General features: G+C 46.3%; 1 protein-coding gene across 1 annotated transcript; it reads right to left on the bottom strand.

The window, feature by feature from the left end:
- Positions 1–518: 518 nt before the first annotated feature.
- Positions 519–26,066, bottom strand: TSN (translin). The gene is made up of 6 exons (XM_038747057.1): positions 25,984–26,066; positions 20,134–20,227; positions 9,768–9,864; positions 6,702–6,817; positions 4,502–4,581; positions 519–3,331 (listed from the first exon to the last, which is right to left on the bottom strand). Exons 1-6 carry the CDS (start codon positions 26,047–26,049, stop codon positions 3,098–3,100), a joined length of 687 nt encoding a protein of 228 aa, XP_038602985.1. The 5' UTR covers positions 26,050–26,066; the 3' UTR covers positions 519–3,097.
- Positions 26,067–27,890: the final 1,824 nt, after the last annotated feature.

The following is a 27,890-nucleotide window of genomic DNA, read 5'->3' as shown; positions in this document are numbered from 1 at the left end:
GGATGGAGAGGGGGACGAGGGGGAGAAGCAGCGTGGCTCAGTGGATAGAGCCCGGGCTTTGGAGCCAGAGGTCATGGGTTCAAATCCCAGCTCTGCCAATTGTCAGCTGTGTGACTTTGGGCGAGTCATTTCACTCCTCTGTGCCTCCATTACATCATCTGGAAAATGGGGATTAAGACTGTGAGCCCCCCGTGGGACAACCTGATCGCCTTGTAACCTCCCCAGCGCTTAGAACAGTGTTTTGCACATTGTAAGCGCTTAAGACTGTGAGCCCAGTTGGGTAGGGCCCGTCTCTATATGTTGCCAATTTGTACTTCCCAAGCACTTAGTACAGTGCTCTGCACACAGTAAGCGCTCAATAAATACGATTGATGATGATGATGATAAATGCCATCACTATTATTATCGTCAGCAACATAGGACAGCTGGTTCCTCCACAGCAGAGAACAGAAGGCCAATCGTTCTGCCGGCAAAAGGCACCTAGGATAAACTAACAGAAAGCCATTTCCACGACACACGAGGAAACAAAAAACCAGATTTATTGCTTACAACACACCGGCAGCGACAAATACAACTGGAGAATTAACAGGACGCGCATCCAAGCTGCTCTCTTTGGTCACCTGACTCTTCCCCCTACACGGGCGTGGGCCGCCCTCCTTTTCCCTAACTCCGCTCCGGTGATCGTCCCCTGCCTTTCCACGGCACTTTTAATCCCTTCAGCAACTCAGAACGTGTGGTTACAAGGCCAAACCCCCCCCCCACCTCCCCCCCCAAAACCCAAAACTACCGTCAAAAACTTCACCTCTCCTACGTGATCCACTTGAAAATCCTCTCCAGTCCCGACGGAGAGGGACGGATCATCCCGGCCTACGGGGCAAACCTCGGTAAGCCCGCGAGGACTCCCGACGCGTCCTTCCTGGCCGCTCGGCGGGAATGAAAAAATCCAGAGTTTGCCCCCAAATCGTGACGCGCTCTTATTTCCACTCCCTTCAAACGGGTTTCCACGCCTAAGGATGATGGGAGTGTACCTGATCTACGTTATCCGTCGGAGGACCGGGCTGGGTTAAATACCACCGGTCGCCTTGAATCTCAGAGCCTCTTCTCTCCGCTCGAGCGCGAGGCCGCTGCCTCAACCCTCCTCGTAACGCCCTCGTCGAACAGGGTGGCGGATCCTCTCTCTGCCCCATTTCGCAGTTGGAAAAGATGAGGTTGCCTCGAGATGACACGATTCGGTCAGAGAAAATCAGCGGTGGGCCTGAGGCGGGGGAGAGGGGGCCGCCCCACTCAACTACAAACCCGCTCCTAACCGCTACTGCTTCTCCGTCTATTATTGCCCATTGCTTTAGGGGAAGGAAGAAGCGGCAACAGAGAAGGGGCAGAACGCACTTTTGCAAAAGTAATTAACAGCAATCTCTCCTCCGCGACTTTCGGAACGCAAGCTTTGAGTCGGGGAAGGGTTATAAACTGCTTGTCTAGGAGTTGGAGAAAATCGGATGTTTCATTTAAAAAAGAAATTTTGGAAGGGGGAAAAAAAACAAAACAAAACCCTGAAGTTTGTCCTAGAGGCTATAACTGTTTTATCAGGGGTCAAAAGCCGGACATCTGGTTCTTGGGCGGCCTTCGGTAACAGACCTGCTATGCCAAACGAATATAAAAATATACGAAATCTTCTTTGCTTTATTCACAAATCCACAAAAGGATGCCTACTGCCCACTGGTTTCAAGTAGCATCTAGGATACGTTTTGGCATACGGCCGGCAGCCCAGACTCGCCCTCGGCCTCTACGGACCGTGGAACTGGGACACGCAGAGTGCTGCCGCTAAAGAAATGACAACGTGAGACCAAGAGTTGCAGCGGAGGAACGTGAACACCGAAAACACAAAACATCTGCCTGGAGGGAAAGCCCCCTTCTCTACGTAGAAGTGGCATTACTTAAAAAGGGACAAAATCTGAACCGGACCTATTCAACAGGGCCCGTTTTTCCTTTTTAGGGGAGAATTACTTAAAAAGGAACAAAATCTGAACTGGACCTATTCAACAGGGCCCGTTTTTCCTTTTTTTGGGGAGAATTACTTATAAAGGGACAAAATCTCAACTGGACCTATTCAACAGGGCCCGTTTTTCCTTTTTTTGGGGAGAATTACTTAAAAAGGGACAAAATCTCAACTGGACCTATTCAACAGGGCCCGTTTTTCCTTTTTTGGGGGAGAATTACTTAAAAAGGGACAAAATCTCAACTGGACCTATTCAACAGGGCCCGTTTTTCCTTTTTTGGGGGAGAATTACTTAAAAAGGGACAAAATCTGAACCGGACCTATTCAACAGGGCCCGTTTTTCCTTTTTGGGGGAGAATTACTTAAAAAGGAACAAAATCTGAACTGGACCTATTCAACAGGGCCCGTTTTTCCTTTTTAGGGGAGAATTACTTAAAAAGGGACAAAATCTGAACCGGACCTATTCAACAGGGCCCGTTTTTCCTTTTTGGGGGAGAATTACTTAAAAAGGAACAAAATCTGAACTGGACCTATTCAACAGGGCCCATTTTTCCTTTTTTGGGGGAGAACTAGGCCCGAGGGAACCTGGGGAGCGGCAAAACCGCAACTTCTCCTCCCGAGGTTTGAAGACAAAAGAAGGCAGCCGCGCGTAGTGAGGAAGCGGGCCGTTGGTTTTTCCTAAATCCCTACCTGTGCCTCTTCCTCTGAGGGTGCGTGCGTTTTTGGGAAGGCTAGGACGGCTCTCTGACGGCAGGCGACGACAAAGGGACGGCAGACCATTCAACAGAAAGCCGGAGAGCTGCCGTTTCTCACGGCAACTACTGCGGTTCACAGGACGGAGGGACTCTGAATTACTCAAGCGCCCCTTCGCAGGCCTTAACAACAACGGGAATTCAGTCCTGGCCGGGCCATTTCGATTATTCCTAGAAAACGCGCTGGCGTGCCGGTACCCGACGGACGCCGGCACCGCGCGATCGGTAAGAAAATAAAGATCCGTATTCAGTGTTTGGGTCTCCTAAACTATCGTGAGAGCCCCCCCCCCTCCCCGGATCGGCAGCCCTCTGAGGTAAACCGGGCCAGCAGCGGCGGGGCAGGGGGCATCCCCTATTTCTCCGCGCACGCGGCCGCCGCCTCCTTGTTGAATCCTCGGATGGACAGGTCGTAGACCACTTCTTCCACCTTCTTCACGTCGTACTTCAGGCCATCGTAGCGCTTCCTCAGCGAGTCGTTCTTCAGGTTCAGGAGGCGGAAGCCGGAATCCAGCTCGTTGATGAAAGTGGAGATGTGGAGCGGGCGGGAGTAATCCCCCGCGGTGACGCTGTTGACGGACAGCCGGGACTAGAAAACGACAACCACGGCAGGACGGAAAAAGAATTAAAAATAAAAAAAACAGGTTACGAAGAGACCTGAAATACTGTTTCGTCTACAGATGAAATTCGAGACTGTGAATTCTACGCCTTCTAGACTGGGAGCCCGTTGTTGGGTCTGTGCGTTGCCGACTTGTACATCCCAAGCGCTCAGTACGGTGCTCTGCGCACGGTAAGCGCTCAATAAATACGACTGACTGAATGAATCTGAGACAACTGGTGGGAAACTCTCGTTCTGCCGACTTCAAGCTAACTGCCTTTACTACAGCACCGTTTTCCATTCGGGTTCAATCTCATTTCAAAGGAGATGTCCGCTTGTGTCTCAGTCTGATAAAGGTGAGCTGGGTTTCATCATCATCAATCATCATCGATCGTATTTGTTGAGCGCTTACTGGGTGCAGAGCACAGTACTAAGCGCTTGGGAAATACAAATTGGCAACATATACGGACGGTCCCTACCCAACAGTGGGCTCACAGTCTAAAAGAACTACCCGAGGAGTAATTACGTTGTTATGTACGTGCCAGCGTTCCTGGAGATCGGCACCGAAAACGAGTGCACTTCTACGGGCAAGGCAGAGGAAAACGACTGAAGATAAAACAAGACCAAATACTTGGAAAAAAGCTAACACCATTTCTTATTATTATTTCATTATTATCATTATTATTATTATTATAATTATCATTATTATTATTTCTGCAATTTTCCTGGGGCTCGGGCTGCTCTGCAGAGAAGCGGCAGTCACCAGCAAGTGGACAAATCCTACACAAGATCTTTGCTCCGACAGCGTTAATAACAACAATAATAATAATGACGGCATTTATTAAGCGCTTACTATGTGCAAAGCACTGCTCTAAGCGCTGGGGGAGGTTACAAGGCGATCAGGTTGCCCCACAGGGGGCTCACAGGCTTCATCCCCATTTTCCAGATGAGGGAACTGAGGCCCAGAGAAGTGAAGTGACTCGCCCAAAGTCACCCAGCTGACACGTGGCGGAGCCGGGATTCGAACCCATGACCTCTGACTCCAAAGCCCGGGCTCTTTCCACTGGGCCACGCTGCTTCTCTAGCATTAGCTTAGAGCTCACTCGAAACTACAGATTCGTATCTGACGGAGGTCGGATATTATTTTAGTCGCTCGCTTACCAGTTCGCTGGCAAGAATTAAAACTCCGGAAAGATAGTCCTCGATATCCAAGTGGAATCCTCTCTCTCGCTCGGGTTCAACTGAAAACACACCACAGTAAAGACGGGGTTTGTGTTCTGAATCCGGTTCCACTCCGTCACCATCGACCAACGGCTTAGTCAAATGGATCGCGTGGCTGTCTTTAAAACGGACGAACCATCTGAAATGGTTTCTTAGAGGGTTTTTTTTTCCCCCCGACCTGAGCCCATCCCATTTCTTCGCTATACCCTTTACACCAAGAGGTTTCCTGGGAAAATCCCATCTCCCTTCGCCTCCTGTTAGAAATTGTCACTGTTATCCTGAAGAGATGAAGGCAACGACCAAGAGAATCCAACACGGTCCAGTAATCGAAGATCAGAACACTGAAAACTTACAATGTCAGACCTAATTTTCCTTCGGGGAAGGCACGCTCCACTGGAACAAGGAGGGCAGGACCCTGAAATCACTCCGGTCAGGCACTGATGGCATTAAAATCTTCCGGACCCCCTTGGCCGACCCGTCTTTCGGGCAAGTTCGAGAACCTAAATAGACAGTTCTCGCCAGACGTTCCAACTCCCTGCGCTGTTTGAGCCAGTGTCATCTGCTCCCCGATCCCTAAACTCGGGGATTGAATCCCTTTTAAGAACAGTGAACTGACCTCCTGGAGTCATAACCGAGCTCTACTTTTATCTTCTCAGTGGCAAAAAGACAAAACTCCTTATCTTCCCACCCAAACCCTGTCCTCCCCGTGACCTCCAGTCTCCAGTCTCCAGTGGCTACCAATCAATCTGCGCATCAGGGAGAAACTCCTCACCCTGGGCTTCCAGGCTGTCCATCCCCTCTCCCTCTCCTCCCTCCCCTCCCTTCTGTCCTTCCCCAGCCCAGCCCGCACCCTCCGCTCCTCGGCCGCTCACCTCCTCACCGTTAGGCCTCGTTCTCGCCTGTCCCGCCGTCGACCCCCGGCCCACGTCCTCCCCCGGGGCCTGGAATGCCCTCCCTCTGCCCATCCGCCAAGCTAGCTCTCTTCCTCCCTTCAAGGCCCTGCTGAGAGCTCACCTCCTCCAGGAGGCCTTCCCAGACTGAGCCCCTTCCTTCCTCTCCCCCTCTCCATCCCCCCCATCTTACCTCCTTCCCTTCCCCACAGCACCTGTATATATTATATGTTTGTACATATTTATTACTCTATGTTACTTGTACATATCTATTCTATTGATTTTACTTTGTTGGTATGTTTGGTTTCGTTCTCTGTCTCCCCCTTTGAGACTGTGAGCCCACTGTTGGGTAGGGACCGTCTCTATATGTTGCCAACTTGGACTTCCCAAGCGCTTAGTACAGTGCCCTGCACACAGTAAGCGCTCAATAAATACGATTGATTGATTGATTGATTGATTGACCTCCCCGTCACTACCGCGAGCCCACGACCTTGGCGTGATCCTTGACTCCTTTCTCTCATTCCACCCACGTATTCAATCCATCATTAAATCCCCTCGGTCCCATCTTCCCGTGGTAAAATCCACCCTTTCCTCCCCATCCAAAACTGCTATCACGTTAAATCCAATCTCTCATCCTATCCCGCCGAGCTTACTGCATCAGCCTCCTGCCTCTTCCCACTCCAGTCCATAATTCACTCCGCTGCCCGGATCATTTTTCTTTGAAAACGTTCAGGACACGTCACCCCGCTCCTCAAGGGACCCCCGTGGTTGCCCACCCACCTCCGCATCAAACCAAAACTCTTCACCGTCGGCTTTAAAGCAGTCCACCACCTCGCCCCCTCCTACCCCATCTCGCTACTCTCCTACCCCAACCCAACCTCCTCCTACTCCTGGTGGGCGGCAGGGACGGTGTGTACAGCGCGCGCGCGGTAAGTACTCAAGAAACACCACCGATCCACTCGACTTTTAACCACAGTGTCGCCGGGGCCCACAAAATGGGACTGGTTCCGTTCCCGATGCTTGAGCCTGTACCGTTTTTACAGGCATGGCGAGAAGGGGAAACCGGGCGGAGAAGATGACGTTTTCACCTGTTCTAACTGTAGATTTCAGTTCGTGGGTTCGTTTAACGGGAAACAGAGGGAGAGCTGGATCCTTGGGGTCACGCCTGACCCCGCGGATCGGAAGAACAAAGCAACTCTGCACTCTCCTCCTCCGCCGGCCCCGCCGCCACTCAGGGAGAGCGAACTTACTTCCGAGTATTTCTGTGACCGCCTCTCGACTCACTAAAGTCTCCGTCTCCAGATAGACGACAAACGCTGCCAGGAAGACCAAGCGCTGCAGGACGAACCGCCAGTGTTCGTGAAATCTGCAGTGAAAGACGGCAGAGAGAAGCAATTATATTCGGACTCATCCTAATTATCAGGGTATCTGTTACGTGGCAGGCACTGGGGTGGATAGAAATAATAAATAAATAATAATGATGGCATTTGTTAAGCGCTTACTATGTGCAAAGCACTGTTCTACGCGCTGATATAAGCAAATCGGGTTGGACCCGGTCCACAGACTGAGCTCGTTACGGTCTGCCGTCGCTTTGAATCCTCCCAAGAGCTTAGCACAGTGCTCTGCACGTAGTAAGCGCTCAAAAAAATAACAGGAACTGACCGGCTGACTGACTCAAAACCTCCCCCCTCTGGACCGTAAGCTCGTTGTGGGCAGGGAACGTCCCTACTAATTCTGTTGTACTCTCCCAGGTGCTCAGTACAGTGCTCTGCACAAAGTGAGCGCTCAGTAAATACCGTGGATTGGCGGATTGTCTTTACTGCCTGGCCCTCCTCATCCTCTCTGCACAAAGTGGACGCCCAACTGACTGATACGATAAAAGGTGTCCGGCGGTGTAGACTGTACGATCACTGTGGGCGGGGAATGTGTCTGTTTATTGTTACTTTGTACTCTCCCAAGCGCTTAGTACAGTGCTCACCACGCAGTAAGTGCTCAATACATGCGATCGAATGAAGGAATGAAATTGACGGAGGGGTGCATGGGTGACTGGAAAGGCCAATGAAGGGCCCGGAGGGTCCCACCCCCAAAGCCCGTCCTTTGTCGTGCTCAGTGGAAAGAGCCCAGGCTTTGGAGTCCGAGGTCATGGGTTCAAATCCCGGCTCCGCCACTTGTCAGCTAGGTGACTGTGGGCAAGTCACTTCACTTCTCTGGCCCTCAGTTACCTCATCTGTAAAATGGGGATTAAGGCTGTGAGCCCCCCGTGGGACAACCTGATCACCTTGTAACCTCCCCAGCGCTTCGAACAGTGCTTTGCACATAGCAAGCACTTAATAAATGCCATTATTATTATTATTATTGTTTGTGGTCGGCATCACCTGCGGCAGGTTTCGCTTTTGCTTCCAGTCACGATACTGGAAAGGCGCTCACCACCTGCTTATTTTCTTTATGTTTGAAATCACGTCATTTTTATCTTTTTTCAAGCTCGCCCCCTTCCAATAGATTAAATTTCCAGAAAAGATGTACAGATTTAATTCCTGAAAAGTCAAAGTGCTTTTGTAACACAGCCTCTTTCTGCTCTTTTTGTTCTGACGACTTGTCCACCTGTTTTGTTGCCTGTCTCCCCCTTCTAGACTGTGAGCCCGCTGTTCGGTAGGGACCGTCTCTAGATGCTGCCGACTTGTACTTCCCAGGCGCTTAGTACAGTGCTCTGCACACAGTAAGCGCTCGATAAATACGACGGACTGGCTGAATGAATGAATGCTCAGCTCCTCCAAGGAAGATCCCACACTGGGCTCCTTCATCCAGACCCCACCCCCTCTGAAAGATAATAATTATAATGATGGCATTTGTTAAGCGCTTACTATGTGCAAAGCACTGTTCATTCATTCATTCATTCAATCGTATTTATTGAGCGCTTACTGTGTGCAGAGCACTGTACTAAGCGCTTGGGAAGTACAAATCGGCAACATCTAGAGACGGTCCCTACCCAACAGTGGGTTCACAGTCTAGAAGGGGGAGACAGAGAACAAAACCAAACATAGTAACAAAATAAAATAAATAGAATAAACATGTACAAATAAAATAAGTAAATAAAGAGTAATATAAGATAAACAAATAAATACATAAATAGAGTAATACACATGGTAAGAGCCCGCTGCGGGACAAGGCCTGCGTCCAACCCGATCTCCTTGGGAGCCACCCCGGCGTTCATTCATTCATCCAATCGTATTTACTGAGCGCTTACTGTGTGCAGAGCACTGGACTAAGCGCTGGGGGGGATACAACGTGATCAAGTTGTCCCACGTGGGGCTCACAGTCTTAATCCCCATTCTTACAGATGAGGGAACTGAGGCTCAGAGAAGTTAAGTGACTTGCCCAAGGTCACACAGCAGACTTGTGGTGGAGCTGGGATTCGAACCCACGACCTCTGACTCCAAAGCCCGGGCTCTTTCCACTGAGCCACGCTGCTTCTCTGATAATAATAACAACAACAAATTGTGGCATTTGTTAAGTGCTTATTATGCGCCAGGCACTGTACTAAGCGCTGGGGCGGATGCAAGCAAATTGGGCTGGACACAGTCCCTGTCCCACAAGGGGCTCACGATTTCAATCCCCATTTTACAGATGAGGTAACGGGGGCACAGAGAAGTGCGGTGACTTGTCCAAGGTCACACAACGGACAAGTGGCGGAGCCGGAATTAGAACCCGTGACCTTCTGACCCCCAAGCCCGGGCTCTAGCCACTAGGCCATACTGCTTCTCTCAAGTGCTTGGGCGACTACGATACAGATAATAATAATAATAATAATAATGTTGGCATTTGTTAAGCGCTTACTATGTGCAAAGCACTGTTCTAAGCGCTGGGGGGGGGATACAAAGTGATCAGGTTGTCCCATGTGGGGTTCACAGTCTTAATCCCCATTTTACAGATGAGGTAACTGAGGCGCAGAGAAGTTAAGTGACTTACCCAAGGTCACACAGCGGACATGTGGCGGAGTCGGCATTCGAACCCATGACCTCTGACTCCAAAGCCCGTGCTCTTTCCACTGAGCCACGCTGCTTCTCCACAGATGAGTTGGTCGATACAGTCCCTGCCCATAACGAGCTTACAGTCTAGACGGGGAGTTGAAAGACCATCGTTGGTGGTATTTACTGAGCGCTCACTGTGAGCAGGGCACTGTAGAAAGTGTTTGGGTGAGTACAATATAAGAAAATAACAGACACATTCCCTGCCCACAATGAGCTTACAGTCCCGGGGCCTAAATTATGGAAGTTTTGTTTCGTTTCGTGCGAATAATTCATTTTTTTTTAACCAACCTATAGTACTGCTCCACAGGAAACTTGGTCTTCAGCGATGTTAACTGAGTTCTTACTGTGCCGAAATGTTCTCGAGCTTTCAGACACTTCTTCGGAACTGTCGGAGAGCAAAGCGATAATTATTAAACAGGGAAAGGCAGATCGCCGCAACAGGTCTTAACGCATCAGTAGCTTCCCGCTCACGGAAAACGGTTGATTTGGGAGATTCCCAAACCACAGGTAATCGCACGTATTTGACTCTGCGGTCTCACCGGAGTCTGACAACATAATCCTGGATTTTCTCTGTGGCTTGGGGACACACCAGAATAGAGGAAAGCAGGTCCGCTAGATGAGGAAAACGGATCCACTGACGGACAGAATCAGCCTCCGCTTTAGGGAGATCCTGAAGCTAGTACTCATTCATTCATTCATTCATTCATTCAATCGTATTTATTGAGCGCTTACTGTGTGCAGAGCACTGGACTAAGCGCTTGGGAAGGACAAGCTGGCAACATCTAGAGACGGTCCCTACCCAACAGCGGGCTCTCAGTCTAGAAGGGGGAGACAGAGAACAAAACAAAGCAAATTAACAGAATAAAATAAATAGAATAAATATGTACAAGTCAAATAAATAGAGTAATTAATACGTACAAACATATATTTATTTATTTTACTTGTACATATCTATTCTATTTATTTTATTTTGTTAGTATGTTTGGTTTTGTTCTCTGTCTCCCCCTTTTAGACTGTGAGCCCACTGGTGGGTAGGGACTGTCTCTAGATGTTGCCGACTTGGACTTCCCAAGCGCTTAGTACAGTGCTCTGCACATAGTAAGCGCTCAATAAATACGATTGATGATGATGATGATATACATATATACAGGTACTCCTCAAAGGAACACTGGTTTTGGCTTACAGTGTGGCCGTTTGGTTCGAGGGTGTATTTTTCCATTATCATAACTGGTCTGAAGGCCAGTTATATCATGGGAAGCAGCGTGGCTTCGTGGAAAAAGCACGGCCCTGGATGTCGGGGGTCGTGGGTTCTAATCCCGGCTCCGCCACTTGTCTGCCGTGTGACCCTGGGTAAGTCACTTCACTTCGCCGGGCCTCAGGGACCTCATCTGGAAAATGGGGATTAAGGCTGTGAGCCCCATGTGAGACAGAGACCGCATTCATTCATTCATTCATTCAATCGTATTTACTGAGCGCTTACTGTGTGCAGAGCACTGGACTAAGCACTTGGGAAGTACAAGTTGGCAACGTTTATTAAGCGCTTACTGTGTGCAAAGCACTGTTCTAAGCGCTGGGGAGGTTCCAAGGTGATCAGGTTGTCCCACAGGGGGGGCTCACAGTTTTAATCCCCATTTTCCAGATGAGGGAACTGAGGGCCAGAGAAGTGAAGTGACTTGCCCAGAGTCACACAGCTGACAGCTGGCGGAGACTGCATCTCAACCGGATTACCTTGTATCCACCCCAGTGCTTGGCACATACTAAGTGCCACTTACTTTATTTATTTATTTATTACTCTATTTTACTTGTACCTATTTATTCTATTTATTTTATTTTGTTAGTATGTTTGGTTTTCTTGTCTGTCTCCCCCCTTCTAGACTGTGAGCCCGCTGTTGGGTAGGGACCGTCTCTAGACGTTGCCAACTTGGACTTCCCGAGCGCTTAGTCCAGTGCTCTGCACACAGTAAGCGCTCAATAAATACGATTGATTGATTGATTGATCCGAACGGAAAACGCGGCTCCAGGGTCAGCGGGGCGGGAGAGAGCCAATGACGCTCTGCTGCTCCGAGGAGCTGGACCGGCAAAGAAGAGGAAAGGCGTCCGGCTCTCCTTTGGACAGGCTACGGACAAGCCTGTCCCTTTAAAGCCCTACTGAGCGCTCACCTCCTCCAGGAGGCCTTCCCACACTCAGCCCCCTCCTTCCTCTCCCCCTCCTCATCCCCCCCGCCCTACCTCCTTCCCCTCCCCACAGCACCTGTATATATGTTTGTACGGATTTATTACTCTATTTATTTTATTTGTACATATTTATTCTATTTATTTTATTTCATTAACATGTTTGGTTTTGTCGTCTGTCTCCCCCTTCTAGACTGTGAGCCCGCTGTTGGGTAGGGACCGTCTCTAGATGTTGCCCACCTGGACTTCCCAAGCGCTTAGTCCAGTGCTCTGCACACAGTCAGCGCTCAATAAATACGACTGAATGAATGAAAGCCTGAGAAGAGGCCCAGAGGAGGCCACTTAATTCTAGTCGCCAGTCCCGCTTAGTCCAGTGCTCTGCACACAGTAAGCGCTTAATAGATGCGACTGAATGAATGAATGGATATCAATCAATCGTATTTATTGAGCGCTGACTGTGTGCAGAGCACTGTCCTAAGCGCTTGGGAAGTACAAGTTGGCAACATATAGAGACGGTCCCTACCCAACAGTGGGCTCACAGACAATTCAGAAACTCCAGAGGAGTCCTGGAAGAGCAGCGTGGCTCAGTGGAAAGAGCCCGGGCTTTGGAGTCAGAGGTCGTGGGTTCAAATCCCGGCTCCGCCGACTGCCAGCTGTGTGACTCTGGGCAAGTCACTTAACTCCACTGTGCCTCAGTTACCAGATCTGTAAAAAGGGGATTAAGACTGTGAGCCCCCCTGTTCTAACCTCCCCAGCGCTTAGAACAGTGCTTTGCACATAGTAAGTGCTTAATAAATGCCATTATTACTAGAGAAGCAGCGTGGCTCAGTGGAAAGAGCCCGGGCTTTGGAGTCAGAGGTCATGGGTTCTAATCCCGGCTCCGCCACCTGTCTGCTGTGTGACCTTGGGCAAGTCACTTCACTTCTCTGAGCCTCTCAGTGACCTCATCTGGAAAATGGGGGTGAAGACTGTGAGTCCCCCGTGGGACAAGCTGATCACCTTGTATCCCCCCCAGCGCTTAGAACAGTGCTTTGCACATAGTAAGCGCTTAACAGACGCCGTCATTATTATTACTACGAGCGCTGATCAGAGGACGATCTTTTAGACTGTGAGCCCACTGTTGGGTAGGGACTGTCTCTATATGTTGCCAACTTGTACTTCCCAAGTGCTTAGTCCAGTGCTCTGCACACAGTAAGCGCTCAATAAATACGATTGATGATGATGATGATGACGAGGAGGAGCCATCTGGCTTTAGTGACCGCTCCAAAGCGGCGGACACGGCCCTGAGCCCGTCGAAATACCCCTCCACGTCCTACTCCGCAAGCCTCCAACGGCCCACTTCTTTGTCTCAAGTTAGGGGTGATCTGTCTGAACGACGCGACCTGGCTCTGTTTCAATCGATCAATCAATCAATCAATCAATCGTATTTACTGAGCGCTTCCTGTGTGCAGAGCACTGGACTGAGCGCTTGGGAAGTCCAAGTTGGCCACATCTAGAGACGGTCCCTACCCAACGGCGGGCTCACAGTCTAAAAGGGGGAGACAGAGAACAAAACGAAACACACTAACAAAATAAAATTAATAGAATAGATATGTACAAGTAAAATAAACAAACACATAGATAAAGAAATAGATGAATAAATAAATGAATGAATGAATGAATGAATAAACGAATAAATACATGAGTAAATAAATAAATAAATAAATAAGCTCCAAATGATATGTTCCTGGCTAAAGGCTTGGAGAAGCAGCGTGGCTCAGTGGAAAGCCCCCGGGGTTGGGAGTCAGAGGTCATGAGTTCTAATCCCGCCCCCGTCACTTGTTGGCTGCAGGACTTCGGGCAAGCCGCTTCGCTTCTCTGGGCCTCGGTTCCCTCATCTGCAAAATGGGGGTGAAGCCTGTGAGCCCCACGGGGGACAACCTGATGGCCTGGTAGGGACTGTCTCTATATGTTGCCAACTTGTACTTCCCAAGCGCTTAGTCCAGTGCTCTGCACACAGTAAGCGCTCAATAAATACGACTGAATGAATGAATGGCTCAGCTCTCCTGTAATAATAATAATAATAATAATAATCATGTTGGTATTTGTTAAGCACTTACTATGTGGAAAGCACTGTTCTAAGCGCTGGGGGGAACACAAGGTGATGAGGTTGTCCCATGTGGGGCTTCCAGTCTTAATCCCCATTTTACAGATGAGGGAACTGAGGCACAGAGAAGTGAAGTGACTTGCCCAAGGTCACACAGCAGACATGTGGGGGAGGTGGGATTCGAACCCATGACCCCTGCATCCCAAGCCCACGCTCTTTCCGCTGAGCAAGCTGACACCAATTCCGTTTTTTTGGCCAAATTTGATTGTGCCTAGGGCGAGCAACGCCTCTTCCCGAGAGGGCCCTCCCTTTCAATCAATCAATCAATCGGATTTATTGAGCGCTTACTGCTTGCAGAGCACTGTACTAAGCGCTTGGGAAGTCCAAGTTGGCAACATATAGAGACAGTCCCTACCCAACAGTGGGCTCACAGTCTAAAAGGGGGAGACAGAGAACAAAACCAAACATACTAACAAAATAAAATAAATAGAATAGAATATTCTTTCTATAGAATAGAATATTCTTTCGCAGCTGATTATCCCAACATCAACCTGGGAGACCAGGAACTGGAAAACCGCCTTGGCCTTTGGATCTGGGATGCGCCCCGGCCTTGCGGAGGGAAAACCTCCCTCCTTTAGGCTATTCCGCTATAATCAATCCATCAGTGGTACTTACTGAGCGCTTAATGTGGGCAGAGCACTGTACTAAGCAGTTGGGAGAGTACGAAAAACCTCAAATTCTTATAATACATTTAAGAAGGGCATCTATGTACAGCATAGGCTTTAAAGAAGATTCTTGTCTGACTTGCTTATTTATTCATTTTGGACTCTAAAAATGTTATTTTTCTCAAATTGATATGTATTAGGAATTTTTTTCCCTCAAATTCTTATAATACATTTAAGAAGGGCATCTATGTACAGCACAGGCTTTAAAGAAGATTCTTGTCTAACTTGCTTATTTATTCATTTTGGACTCTAAAGATTTTATTTTTCTCAAATTGATATGTATTAGGAATTTTTTTTCCTCAAATTCTTATAATACATTTGAGAAGGGCATCTATGTACAGCATAGGCTTTAAAGAAGACTCTTGTCTAACTTGCTTATTTATTCATTTTGGACTCTAAAAATGTTATTTTTCTCAAATTGACATGTATTAGGAATTTTCTTTTCTCAAATTCTTATAATACATTTAAGAAGGGCATCTATGTACGGCATAGGCTTTAAAGAAGATTCTTGTCTAACTTGCTTATTTATTCATTTTGGACTCTAAAAATTTTATTTTTCTCAAATTGATATGTATTAGGAATTTTTTTTCCTCAAATTCTTATAATACATTTGAGAAGGGCATCTATGTAAGCATAGGCTTTAAAGAAGACTCTTGTCTAACTTGCTTATTTATTCATTTTGGACTCTAAAAATGTTATTTTTCTCAAATTGACATGTATTAGGAATTTTCTTTTCTCAAATTCTTATAATACATTTAAGAAGGGCATCTATGTACAGCATAGGCTTTAAAGAAGATTCTTGTCTAACTTGCTTATTTATTCATTTTGGACTCTAAAAATGTTATTTTTCTCAAATTGATATGTATTAGGATTTTTTTTTCCTCAAACTCTTATAATACATTTAAGAAGGGCATCTATGTACAGCATAGGCTTTAAAGAAGATTCTCGTCTAACTTGCTTATTTATTCATTTTGGACTCTAAAAACGTTATTTTTCTCAAATTGATATGTATTAGGATTTTTTTTTCCTCAAATTCTTATAACACACTTAAGAAGGGCATCTATGTACAGCATAGGCTCTAAAGAAGATTCTTGTCTAACTTGCTAATTTATTCATTTTGGACTCTAAAAATGTTATTTTTCTCAAATTGATATGTATTAGGAATTTTTTTCCCTCAAATTCGTATAATACATTTAAGAAGGGCATCTATGTACAGCACAGGCTTTAAAGAAGATTCTTGTCTAACTTGCTTATTTATTCATTTTGGACTCCAAAAATGTTATTTTTCTCAAATTGATATGTATTAGGAATTTTCTTTTCTCAAATTCTTATAATACATTTAAGAAGGGCATCTATGTACAGCATAAGCTTTAAAGAAGATTCTTGTCTAACTTGCTTATTTATTCATTCTGGACTCTAAAAATGTTATTTTTCTCAAATTGATATGTATTAGGAATTTTTTTCCCTCAAATTCTTATAATACGTTTAAGAAGGGCATCTATGTACAGCACAGGCTTTAAAAAAGATTCTTGTCTGACTTGCTTATTTATTCATTTTGGACTCTAAAAATGTTATTTTTCTCAAATTGATATGTATTAGGAATTTTTTTTCCTCAAATTCTTATAATACATTTGAGAAGGGCATCTATGTACAGCATAGGCTTTAAAGAAGATTCTTGTCTGACTTGCTTATTTATTCATTTTGGACTCTAAAAATGTTATTTTTCTCAAACTGATATGTATTAGGAATTTTTTCTTTTTTTAACCCCAAGTGTTCACCAGTAATTTAGCCTAACTCGCATGTTGGGGGGCGGGGGGTGGTTTGTTTTTTGTTCCCCCCTTTTTATGTGCTAAGCACTGTCCTAAGCACTGGAGTAGAGACAAGCTGATCAAGTGACACAGCCCCCGTCCCGCATGGGGCTCACGGCCTTAATCCCCATTTGACAAATGCGGCCCCCGAGGCACTGAGAAGTGAAATGACTTGTCCAAGGTCACACAGCAGCCAAATGGCGGAGCCGGGATTCGAACCCAGGTCCGAATAATAATAATAATGGCATTTATTAAGCGCTTACTATGTGCCAAGCACTGTTCTAAGCGCTGGGGAGGTTACAAGGTCATCAGGTTGTCCCTCGGGGGGCTCACGGTCTTCATCCCCACTAGGCCACACTGCTTCTATATGTTGCCAACTTGGACTTCCCAAGCGCTTAGTACAGTGGTCCGCACACGGTAAGCGCTCAAGAAATACGACTGAATGAATGAATATATAATATATAATTTATAGGTATGTGTGGAAGGGCTCTGGGGTTGATGATGGGGTGACTATCAAATGCCCAGAGGTCACAGATCCGAGTGCACAGGGGATCTGTGCACTAGCGCTTAGAACAGTGCTTTGCACATAGTAGGCACTTAATAATGCTATCATTATTATTAGTATTATCGTTTGCACGCAGAAGCAGCGTGGCTCAGTGGAAAGAGCCCGGGCTTGGGAGTCAGAGGTCATGGGTTCTAATCCTGGCCCCGCCACATGTCTGCTGTGTGAGCTTGGGCAAGTCACTTCACTTCTCTGAGCCTCTCAGTGACCTCATCTGGAAAATGGGGATTAAGACTGTGAGCCCCCCGTGGGACAACCTGATTACCTTGTATCCACCTCAGCGCTTAGAACAGTGCTTGGCACATAGTAAGCGCTTAACAAATACCAGCATTATTATTAGAAATGGAGTCACAAAAAGCCTTCTCGCTTTAGTGCATCTGAAGAACTATCTCCAACCCAACAAGAACCGTCACAGGATTTCCAACATGACTATTTTTGATTCCACTTCATTCATTCATTCATTCATTTGATCGTATTTATTGAGCGCTTACTGTGTGCAGAGCACTGGACTAAGCGCTTGGGAAGTACAAGTTGGCAACATCTAGAGATGGTCCCTACCTGACAGCTCACCTGCTGAGGGCTGAGGCCCTGCTGAGAGCTCACCTCCTCCAGGAGGCCTTCCCAGACTGAGCCCCTTCTTTCCTCTCCCCCTCGTCCCCCTCTCCATCCCCCCGTCTTACCTCCTTCCCTTCCCCACAGCACCTGTATATATGTATATATATTTGTACATATTTATTACTCTATTTATTTATTTATTTATTTATTTTACTTGTACATTTCTATCCTACTTATTTTATTTTGTTGGTATGTTTGGTTCTGTTCTCTGTCTCCCCCTTTTAGACTGTGAGCCCACTGTTGGGTAGGGACTGTCTCTATGTGATGCCAATTTGTACTTCCCAAGCGCTTAGTACAGTGCTCTGCACATAGTAAGCGCTCAATAAATACGATTGATTGATTGATTGATTGATTGATTGACAGCGGGCTCACAGTCTAGACGGGGGAGACAGACAACAAAACAAAACATATTAACAAAACAACATAAATAGAAAAAATTTTATAAATAATAAATAGAGTAATAAATACGCAAACATATATACACATAAATCATATTTACTGAGCGCTTACTGTGTGCCGAGCACTGTACTAAGCGCTTGGGAAGTACAAGTCGGCAACATGTAGAGATGGTCCCTACCCAACAGCGGGCTCACAGTCTAGAAGGGGGAGACAGACAACAAAACAGAACATATTAACAAAATAAAATAAATAGAATAAATATTATAAATAAATAATAAAGAATAAATAAATAAATAGAGTAATAAATATGTTCAAACATATATACATATATACAGGTTCAATTGTATTTATTGAGCGCTTACTGTGTGCAGAGCACTGTACTAAGCGCTTGGGAAGTACAAGTTGGCAACATCTAGAGCCGGTCCCTACCCAACAGTGGGCTCACAGTCTAGAAGGGGGAGACAGACAACAAAACAAAACATATTAACAAAATAAAATAAATAGAATAAATATTATAAATAAAGAATAAAGAATAAATAAATAGAGTAACATACATACAAACATATATACAGGTTCAATCGTATTTATTGAGCGCTTACTGTGTGCCGAGCACTGTACTAAGCGCTTGGGAAGTACAAGTCGGCAACATGTAGAGATGGTCCCTACCCAACAACAGGTTTACAGTCTAGAAGGGGGAGACAGACAACAAAACAGAACATATTAACAAAATAAAATAAATAGAATAAATATGCACACAGTAAGCGCTTAACAAATACCATCATTATTATTATTATTATTTAGCAATTGCCCTGAAAATTGAAGAGTCACTCCTTTCCCCCTTCTGATAGGAGTAGGACTATTTCTCAAAATCTAACGGACAGAGAAGCAGCGTGGCTCAGTGGAAAGAGCCCGGGCTTGGGTTCTAATCCCGGCTCCGCTGCTTGTCAGCTGTGTGACCTTGGGCCAGTCACTTCACTTCTCTGTGCCTCAGTTCCCTCATCTGTAAAACGGGGATTAAGGCTGTGAGCCCCACGTGGGACAACCTGATCACCCTGTATCCCCCCCAGCGCTTAGAACATTGCTTTGCTCATAGTAAGCGCTTAACAAATACCATTATTACTATTATTTAATAATTGATCTGAAAATTGAAGAGTCACTCCTTTCCCCATTCTGACAGGAATATAGGAATATTTCTCAAAATATAATGGACAGAGAAGCAGCATGGCTCAGTGGAAAGAGCCCGGTCTTGGGTTCAAATCGCAGCTCCGCCACTTGTCAGCTGTGGGACTTTGGGTCAGTCACTTCACTGTTCTATGCCTCAGTTCCCTCATCTGGAAAATGGGGATTAAGACTGAGAGGCCCCCGTGGGACAACCTGATCACCTCGTATCCTCCCCAGTGCTTAGAACAGTGCTCTGCACATAGTAAGCGCTTAACAAATGCGGTTATTATTATTACTATTTTAATAACATAAACTATAAATGGAATGTCTGTTTGTCATAGGCTTCGATCTCTACTTTGCAATCAATCAATCGTATTTATTGAGCGCTTACTGTGTGCAGAGCACTGTACTAAGCGCTTGGGAAGTACAAGCTGGCAACATATAGAGACGGTCCCTACCCAACAGTGGGCTCACAGTCTAGAAGGGGGAGACAGACAACAAAACCAAACATATTAACAAAATAAAATAGAATAGATATGTACAAGTAAAATAGAGTAATAAATACGTACAAACATATGTACATATACGTGTTGCCAACTTGAACTTCCCAAGCGTTTAGTACAGTGCTCTGCACAGTAAGCGCTCAATAAATACGATTGATTGATTGATTGACTGCTCTGTGCCTCCGTTTCCTCATTGGGGAAATAGGGATTCAATACCTGTTCTTCCTCCCCATTAGACTGAGAGCCTCTTGAAGGACAGGGTCTGTGTCTGATACACACACACACACACACACACACACAGTGCTATGGTGCTTAGCACATAGTAAGTGCGTATTAGCACAATTGTTACTGGACGCAGAGCACCAGGCGAGGTGCTTAGAAGTGTACATGGTAAGATTGGCGTAGGAAAGGACCATCTTCTAGACTGTGAGCCCACTGTCGGGTAGGGACCGTCTCTATGTGTTGCCAACTTGTACTTCCCAAGCGCTTAGTACAGTGCTCTGCACACAGTAAGTGTTCAATAAATACGACTGATTGATATATAAAGGTGCTGTGGGGAAGGGAAGGATGTAGGAGTAAACTGTTAAGAAAAATAAACTAGAAAAGTCAAATAAGGGACTCACTGTCCTGAAATCCGGTGCCTTGATGAACTCCTTGCAGCAGTGTCAAAATCTCTCGGGCCGTTTGTTCTAAAGCCTGAACCACTTTCCGAATCTCCTGGGGAAAAAAGTAAAATAAATGTTCAAGTCCCGATGAGACAACGTGGCTCAGTGGAAAAATAATAATAATAATAATTGGCATTTGTTAAGTGCTTACTATGTGCAAAGCACTGTTCTAAGCGATGAAGACCACAGGCTTTGGAGTCAAGAGGTTGTGGGTTTAAATCCCGGCTCCGCCAACTGTCAGCTGTGTGACTTTGGGCAAGTCACTTCACTTTTCTGTGCCTCAGTTACCTCAACTGTCAAATGGGGATGAAGACTGTGAGCCCCCCGTGGGACAACCTGATCACCTTGTATCCACCCCAGCGCTTAGAACAGTGCTTGGCACATAGTAAGCGCTTAACAAATGCCGTTATTCTTATTATTATTATTATTATTATTATTATTATTATTAACAAATGCCATCATTATTCTTATTCTTATTCTTCTTATTATTATTATTCTGTACTTCCCACTATTGCTATCCCAGCTTGGCCTTGGTTTTTCATTTCACCCTGCCTTCATCTAGTTATTCTCAACCCACATCCGACTTCGCGGCTTCTTTAATCACCCTTGATTGACAACGACCAGATGGATTATACTGTTCCCTTCTCCTAATAATATGAATGATAATGGTATTATTTAAGCAATTACTCTGTGCCAAGCACTACAAAGTGCTGGGATAGATACCGGGTAATCAGGAATAAAGAATAAATAAATAAATAGAGTAATACGTACAAACATATATACATATCTACAGGTTCAATCATATTTATTGAGCGCTTACTGGATAGATACCGGGTAATCAGGTGCCACATGGGGCTCACAGCGTGGCTCAGTGGAAAGAACACCGGCTTTGGAGTCAGAGGTCATGGGTTCGAATCAATCAATCGTATTTATTGAGCGCTTCCTGTGTGCAGAGCACTGCACTAAGCGATTGGGAAGTGCAAGTTGGCACCATATAGAGACGGTCCCTACCCAACAGTGGGCTCACAGTCTTCCCGGCTCCATCACTTGTCAGCTGTGTGACTTTGGGCAAGTTGCTTCACTTCTCTGTGCCTCAGTTCCCTCATCTGTAAAATGGGGATGAAGACTGTGAGCCCCATGTGGGACAACCTGATCACCTTGTAACCTCCCCAGTGCTTAAAACGGTGCTTTGCACATAGTAAGCACTTAATAAATGCCATTATTATTATTATTATTATTATTATTCCAAGTAGGAGAGAGAACAGGTACTGAATCCCCGTTTTGCGGATGAGGGAACTGAGGTAGAGCCAAGTGAAGTGACTTGCCCAAGATGTGCTTCCCAAGCGCTTAGTACAGTGCTCTGCACACAGTAAGCGCTCAATAAATACGATTGGTTGATTGATTGATCACCCAGCAGCCACGTGGCAGAACCGGGATTAGAACCCAGGCCCTGCTCTTTCCACTAGGCACATAGTAAGCGCTTAACAAATACCACCATTATTATTATTATTATAAACCCTCCATCAAAACCTTCATCAGCATTCATCAGGGGAAGCAGCGTGGCTCAGTGGAAAGAGCCCTGGCTTGGGAGTCAGAGGTCATGGGTTCAAATCCCAGCTCTACCAACTGTCAGCTGGGTGACTTTGGGCAAGTCACTTCACTTCTCTGGGCCTCAGTTCCCTCATCTGGAAAATGGGGATGAAGACCGTGAGCCCCCCGTGGGACAACCTGATCACCTTGGAACCTCCCCAGCACTTGGAACAGTGCTTTGCACATAGTAAGCACTTAATAAATCAAATCCCGGCTCCGCCAACTGTCAGCTGTGTGACTCTGGGCAAGTCACTTCACTTCTCTGGGCCTCAGTTCCCTCATCTGGAAAATGGGGATGAAGACTGTGAGCCCCCCGTGGGACAACCTGATCACCTTGTCACCTCCCCAGCACTTGGAACAGTGCTTTGCACATAGTAAGCGCTTAATAAATGTTGCCAACTTGTACTTCCCAAGCGTTTAGTACAGTGCTCTGCACACAGGAAGCGCTCAATACGATTGAATAAAGTGGCAGAAGGAGGATTAGAACCCACGACCTCTGATTCCCAAGCCCGGGCTCTGCCCACTGAACCACGCTGCTTCTCGTGGTAAAGCTATATACACATCATTAATACAATAGAGTAATAAATCTGTACAAATATACAAATATAACCTCCCCAGCACTTAGAACAGTGCTCTGCACATAGTAAGCGCTTAATAAATGCTATTATTATTATTATTATTATTATTATTATTATTACACAAGTGCTGTGGGGAGGGGCAGGGGGGAGGGCAGAGGAGGAGGCAGGAGAGGATGGTGATGGACGGAAGAACACAACTAATAGAGAAGCAGCGTGGCCTAATCGCAAGAGCACAAGCCTGGGAGTCCGAGGTCGTGGGTTCAAATCCCGGCTCCGCCACTTAATATTAATAATAATAATGGCATTTATTAAGCACTTATTACGTACAAAGCACTGTTCTAAGCACTGGGGAGGCTACATTGATCAGGTTGTCCCACGAGGGGCTCACAGTCTTCATCCCCATTTTACAGATGAGGTCACTGAGGCCCAGAGAAGTTAAACGACTTCAATCGATCGTATTTACTGAGCGCTTACTGGATACAGAGCACTGTACTAAGCGCTTGGAGAGTCCAAGTTGGCAACATATAGAGACGGTCGCTACCCAACAGTGGGCTCACAGACTAGAAGGGGGAGACAGACAACAAAACCAAACATGTTAACAAAATAAAATAAATAGAATAGACTTGTCTGCTGTGTGACCCTGGGCAAGTCATTTCACCTCTCTCGGCCTCAGTTCCCTCACCTGTCAAATGGGGATGAAGCCTGTGGGACAACCTGATCACCTTGTATCTACCCAGCGCTTAGAACAGTGCTTGGCACATAGTAAGCGCTTAACAAATACCACTATTATCATTATTTATTCTACAGAAATAGAGAATTCTATACAAACAAACTCTATCTAAGTTCTATATAAACAGAGAAGCAGCGTGGCTCTGTGGAAAGAGCCCGGGCTTTGAAGTTAGAGGTCATGGGTTCGAATCCCACCTCCGCCATTTGTCAGCTGTGTGACTTCACTGGGCCTCAGTTCCCTCATCTGTCAAATGGGGATGAAGACTGTGAGCCCCCGTGGGGCAACCTGATCACCTTGTAACCTCCCCAGCGCTTAGAACGGTGCTTGGCACAGAGTAAGCGCTTAATAAATGCCATAAAAATTATAATTACTATTAAAATGGGGATGACGATTGTGAGCTCCACGTGGGACAACCTGATAATAATTATAATGATGGTACCTGTTAAGCGCTTAGTATGTTCATAGCACTGTTCTAAGCGCTGGGGAGGTTATAAGGAGATCAGGTTGTCCCACGGGGGGCTCACAGTTTTCACCCCCATTTTCCAGATGAGGGAACTGAGGCCCAGAGAAGTGAAGTGACTTAGCCAAGGTCACACAGCAGACATGTGGCGGAGCGGGATTTGAACCCATGACCTCTGACTCCAAAGCCCAGGCCCTTTCCACTGAGCCACGCTGCTTCTCCTTGTATCCCCCCCAGCGCTTAGGACAGTGCATGGTACATAGTAAGCGCTTAATAAATACCATAAAAAATTATAATTATTATTATTAAAATGAGCCCCACCTGGGACAACCTGATGACCTGGTACCCCCCCCAGCGCTTAGGACAGTGCTTGACACATAGTAAGCGCTTAATAAATGCCATAAAAATTATAACTATTATTATTAAAATAGTTGTGAGCCCCATGTGGGACAACCTGATGACCTTGTATCCCCCCACCCCAGCGCTTAGGACAGTGACTGGCACATATTAAGCGCTTAATAAAAGCCATAAAAATCATAATTATTATTATTAAAATGGGGATTAAGACTGTAGGCCCCACGTGGGACAACCTAATGGCCTTGTATCCCCTCACCCCAGCGCTTAGGACAGTGCTTGGCACATAGTAAGCGTGTAATAAATGCCATAAAAATTATAATTATTATTATTAAAATGGGGATGACGACTGTGAGCCCCACCTGGGACAACCTGATGACCTTGTATTCTCCCCCCCTACCCAGCACTTAGGACAGTGCTTGGCACACAGTAAGCGCTGAACAAATGCCATAAAAATTATAACTATTATTATTAAAATGGGGATGACGATGGCAAGCCCCACGTGGGACAACCTGATGACCTTGTATCTCCCCACCCCAGCGCTTAGGACAGAACTTGGCACATGGTAAGCGCTTAATAAAAGCCATAAAAATCATAGTCATTATTATTAAAATGGGGAGAGTCCGGGCTTTGGAGTCAGAGGTCAGAGGTTCAAATCCTGGCTCCGCCACTTGTTAGCTGTGTGACTTTGGGCAAGTCACTTCACTTTTCTGGGCCTCAGTTCCCTTATCTGTAAAATGGGGATGAAGACTGTGAGCCCCCCGTGGGACAACCGGGTCACCTTGTAACCTTCCCAGCGCTTAGAACAGTGCTTTGCACATAGTAAGCGCTTAATAAATGCCATCATCATTATTATTATTATTAAGACCGTGAGCCCCACGTGGGACAACATGATGGCCTTGTATCCCCCTACCCCAGCGCTTATGACAGTGCTGGCACATAGTAAGCCGTAAAAAATATAATTATTATTATTAAAATGGGGATTAAGACTGTGGGCCCCACGTGGAACAACCTGATGGCCTTGTATCTCCTCACCCCAGCGCTTAGGACAGTGCTTGGCACACAGTAAGCGCTTAACAAATGCCATAAAAATTATAACTATTATTATTAAAATGGGGATGACGATGGTTGAGCCCCACCTGGGACAACATGATGACCTTGTATCCCCCCACCCCAGCGCTTAGGACAGAACTTGGCACATAGTAAGCGCTTAATAAAAGCCATAACAATTATAATTATTATTATTAAAATGGGGATTACGACTGTGGGCCCCACGTGGGACAACCTGATCACAGCGTGGCTCAATGGAAAGAGCCCGGGCTTTGGAGTCAGTGGTCATGGGTTCAAATCCTGACTCCGCCAACTGTCAGCTGTGTGGCTTTGGGCAAGTCACTTCTCTGGGCCTCAGTTCCCTCATCTGGAAAATGGGGATTAAGGCTGTGAGCCCCCCGTGGGACAACCTGATCACCTTGGAACCTCCCCAGCGCTTAGAACAGCGCTTTGCACATAGTAAGCGCTTAATAAATGCCATTATTATTAAGACTGTGAGCCCCACGTGGGACAACCTGATGGCCTTGTATCCCCCCCACCCCAGCGCTTAGGACAGTGCCTGGCACATAGTAAGTGCTTAATAAATGCCATAAAAAGTATAATTATTATTAAAATAGGGATTAAGACTGTGGGCCCCACGTGGGACAATGTGATGGCCTTGTATCTCCCCACCCCAGCGCTTAGGACAGGGCTTGGCACGTAGTAAGCGCTTAACAAATGCCATAAAAATTGTAATTATTGCTATTAAAACGGGGATGACGATGGTGAGCCCCACGTGGGACAACCTGATGGCCTTGTTTCCCCCCCGCCCCAGCGCTTAGGACAGGGCTTGGCACGTAGTAAGCGCTTACCAGATGCCATAAAAATTGTAATTATTGCTATTAAAACGGGGATGACGATGGTGAGCCCCACGTGGGACAACCTGATGGCCTTGTATCCCCCCCCACCCCAGCGCTTAGGACAGGGCTTGGCACCTAGGAAACGCTTAACAAAGAGCATCATCATGGTGATTAGTGTGTGATGGTTGGTGGTGGATGGGGGCTGACCTCTCGGATGTCCTGCTCGGCGGCCAGGAAGGCCTGCAGCTCGATGAAGATGGCGCTGACGGCCATGATGGGGCTCGGGGTGATGCTGGGCCGGAGGACCGGAAGGGATACGGTTCCCATGGCAACCGGAGCCAGCCCCGGCAACGCGCCTGCGCAGAGCCCCGGGGTCCTACTCCCCTCCCCTCCCCTCTAGGGGCTGCCCCTTCGGGTGCCTGATCCCCCTTCGACGCTCCCCTCCCCGCCGCTTGTCCCCGCAGATCAATCAGTCCGCGTTCGGTGATGGCGGGGGCTTCTTGTCCGGACTCACGGGGAGGGGACGATGGGAGTCGGGCATTTCCGGGGGCACCCCCGGTCCGGGGGCTTGCGCGGACGATTGCGCGCGTGGAGTCTCGTCTCGCGAGTCTCCTCAGTTCGGGTTCGTTCGTTCGTTCGTTCGTTCGTTCGTTCGTTCGTTCGTTCGTTCGTTCGTTCGTTCGTTCGTTCGTTCGTTCGTTCGTTCGTTCGTTCGTTCGTTCGTTCGTTCGTTCGTTCGTTCGTTCGTTCGTTCGTTCGTTCGTTCGTTCGTTCGTTCGTTCGTTCGTTCGTTCGTTCGTTCGTTCGTTCGTTCGTTCGTTCGTTCGTTCGTTCGTTCGTTCGTTCGTTCGTTCGTTCGTTCGTTCGTTCGTTCGTTCGTTCGTTCGTTCGTTCTCTTTGCTTTCGTTCCTTCTTTCCTTCCTTTCTCTCTCTCCTTCTCTTTCTCTTTCCTTCTTTCTTTTCCTTCTTTCCTTCCTTCCTTTCTCTCTCTCTTTCCTTCTTTCTTCTCCTTTCCTTCCTTCCTTCCTTTCTCTCGTTCTCTTTCCTCTCTCTTTTCTCTCTTTCTATCTCTCTTTCCTTCTTTCTTTTCTTTCCTTCCTTTCTCTTTCTTTCTCTTTCCTTCCTTCCTTTCTCTCTCGTTCTCTTTCTCTCTCCTTTCTCTTTCTATCTTTCCTTCTTCCTTTTCTTTCCTTCCTTTCTCTCTCTTGTTCCTTCTCTCTTTCCTTTCTTTCTATCTTTCCTTCTTTTCTTCCTTCCTTTCTCTCTCTCGTTCTCTTTCTCTCTTTCTCTATCTCTTTTCTTTCCTTCCTTTCTCTCTCGTTCTCTCTTTCTCTATCTCCCTTTCCTTCTTTCTTCTTTCCCTTCCTTCCTTCTTTCCTTCCTTCCTTTCTCTCTTTCCTTTCTCTCTCTTTTCTTTCCTTCCTTCCTCTCTCGTTCTCTCTTTCTCTCTCTTTCCTTTCTCTTTCTTTCTATCTCTTCTTTCTTTTCTTTCCTTCTTTCCTTCCTTCCTTTCTTTCTCGTTCTCTTTCTCTCTCTCTTTCTATCTCTTTCCTTCTTTCTTTCTTTCCTTCCTTCATTTCTCTTTAATTCTTTCTTCTCCTTCCTTCCTTCCTTCCTTCCTTCCTTCCTTCCTTCCTTTCTTTCTCGTTCTCTTTCTCTCTATCTTTTCTCTCTTTCTATCTCTTTCCTTCTTTTCTTTCCTTCCTTCCTCTCTCTCTCATTCTCTCTTTCTTTCCTTTCTCTATCTCTTTCCTTCTCTTTCTTTTCCTTCCTTCCTCTCTCTCTCATTCTTTCTCTCTCCTTTCTCTTTCTATCTCTCTTTCCTTCTTTCTTCTTTCTTTTCTTTCCTTCCTTTCTCTCTCGTTCTCTTTCTCTCTTTCCTTTCTTTCTTTCTATCTCTTTCCTTCTCTTTTCTTCCTTCCTTTCTCTCTCTCTTTCTCCCTTTCCTTCTCTTTCCTTCTTTCTTCCTTCTCTTCCTTCCTTCCTTCCTTTCTCTCTTTCCTTTCTTTCCTTCCTTCCTCTCTCATTCTCTTTCTCTTTCCTTTCTCTTTCTTTCTGTCTCTTTTTCCTTCTTCTTTCTTTTCTTTCCTTCTTTCCTTCCCTGGGAGAGTATG

The sequence above is a fragment of the Tachyglossus aculeatus genome, chromosome 1 (assembly GCF_015852505.1).
Source record: "Tachyglossus aculeatus isolate mTacAcu1 chromosome 1, mTacAcu1.pri, whole genome shotgun sequence".
In the NCBI taxonomy this organism is placed as follows: domain Eukaryota; kingdom Metazoa; phylum Chordata; class Mammalia; order Monotremata; family Tachyglossidae; genus Tachyglossus; species Tachyglossus aculeatus.
The sequence above is the reverse complement of the archived record's forward strand: the minus strand, read 5'-3'. Positions and strand labels throughout refer to the sequence as shown.

Excerpts from the sequence above, each read along its gene's own strand:
- TSN (XM_038747057.1), bottom strand. The coding sequence starts at position 26,049 with ATGGCCGTCAGCGCCATCTTCATCGAGCTGCAGGCCTTCCTGGCCGCC. Across the intron at positions 20,228-25,983 it reads CCGAGCAGGACATCCGAGAG|GAGATTCGGAAAGTGGTTCA; the intron begins GTCAGCCCCCAT and ends TTTTTTCCCCAG. Across the intron at positions 3,332-4,501 it reads TAATTCTTGCCAGCGAACTG|TCCCGGCTGTCCGTCAACAG; the intron begins GTAAGCGAGCGA and ends GTCGTTTTCTAG.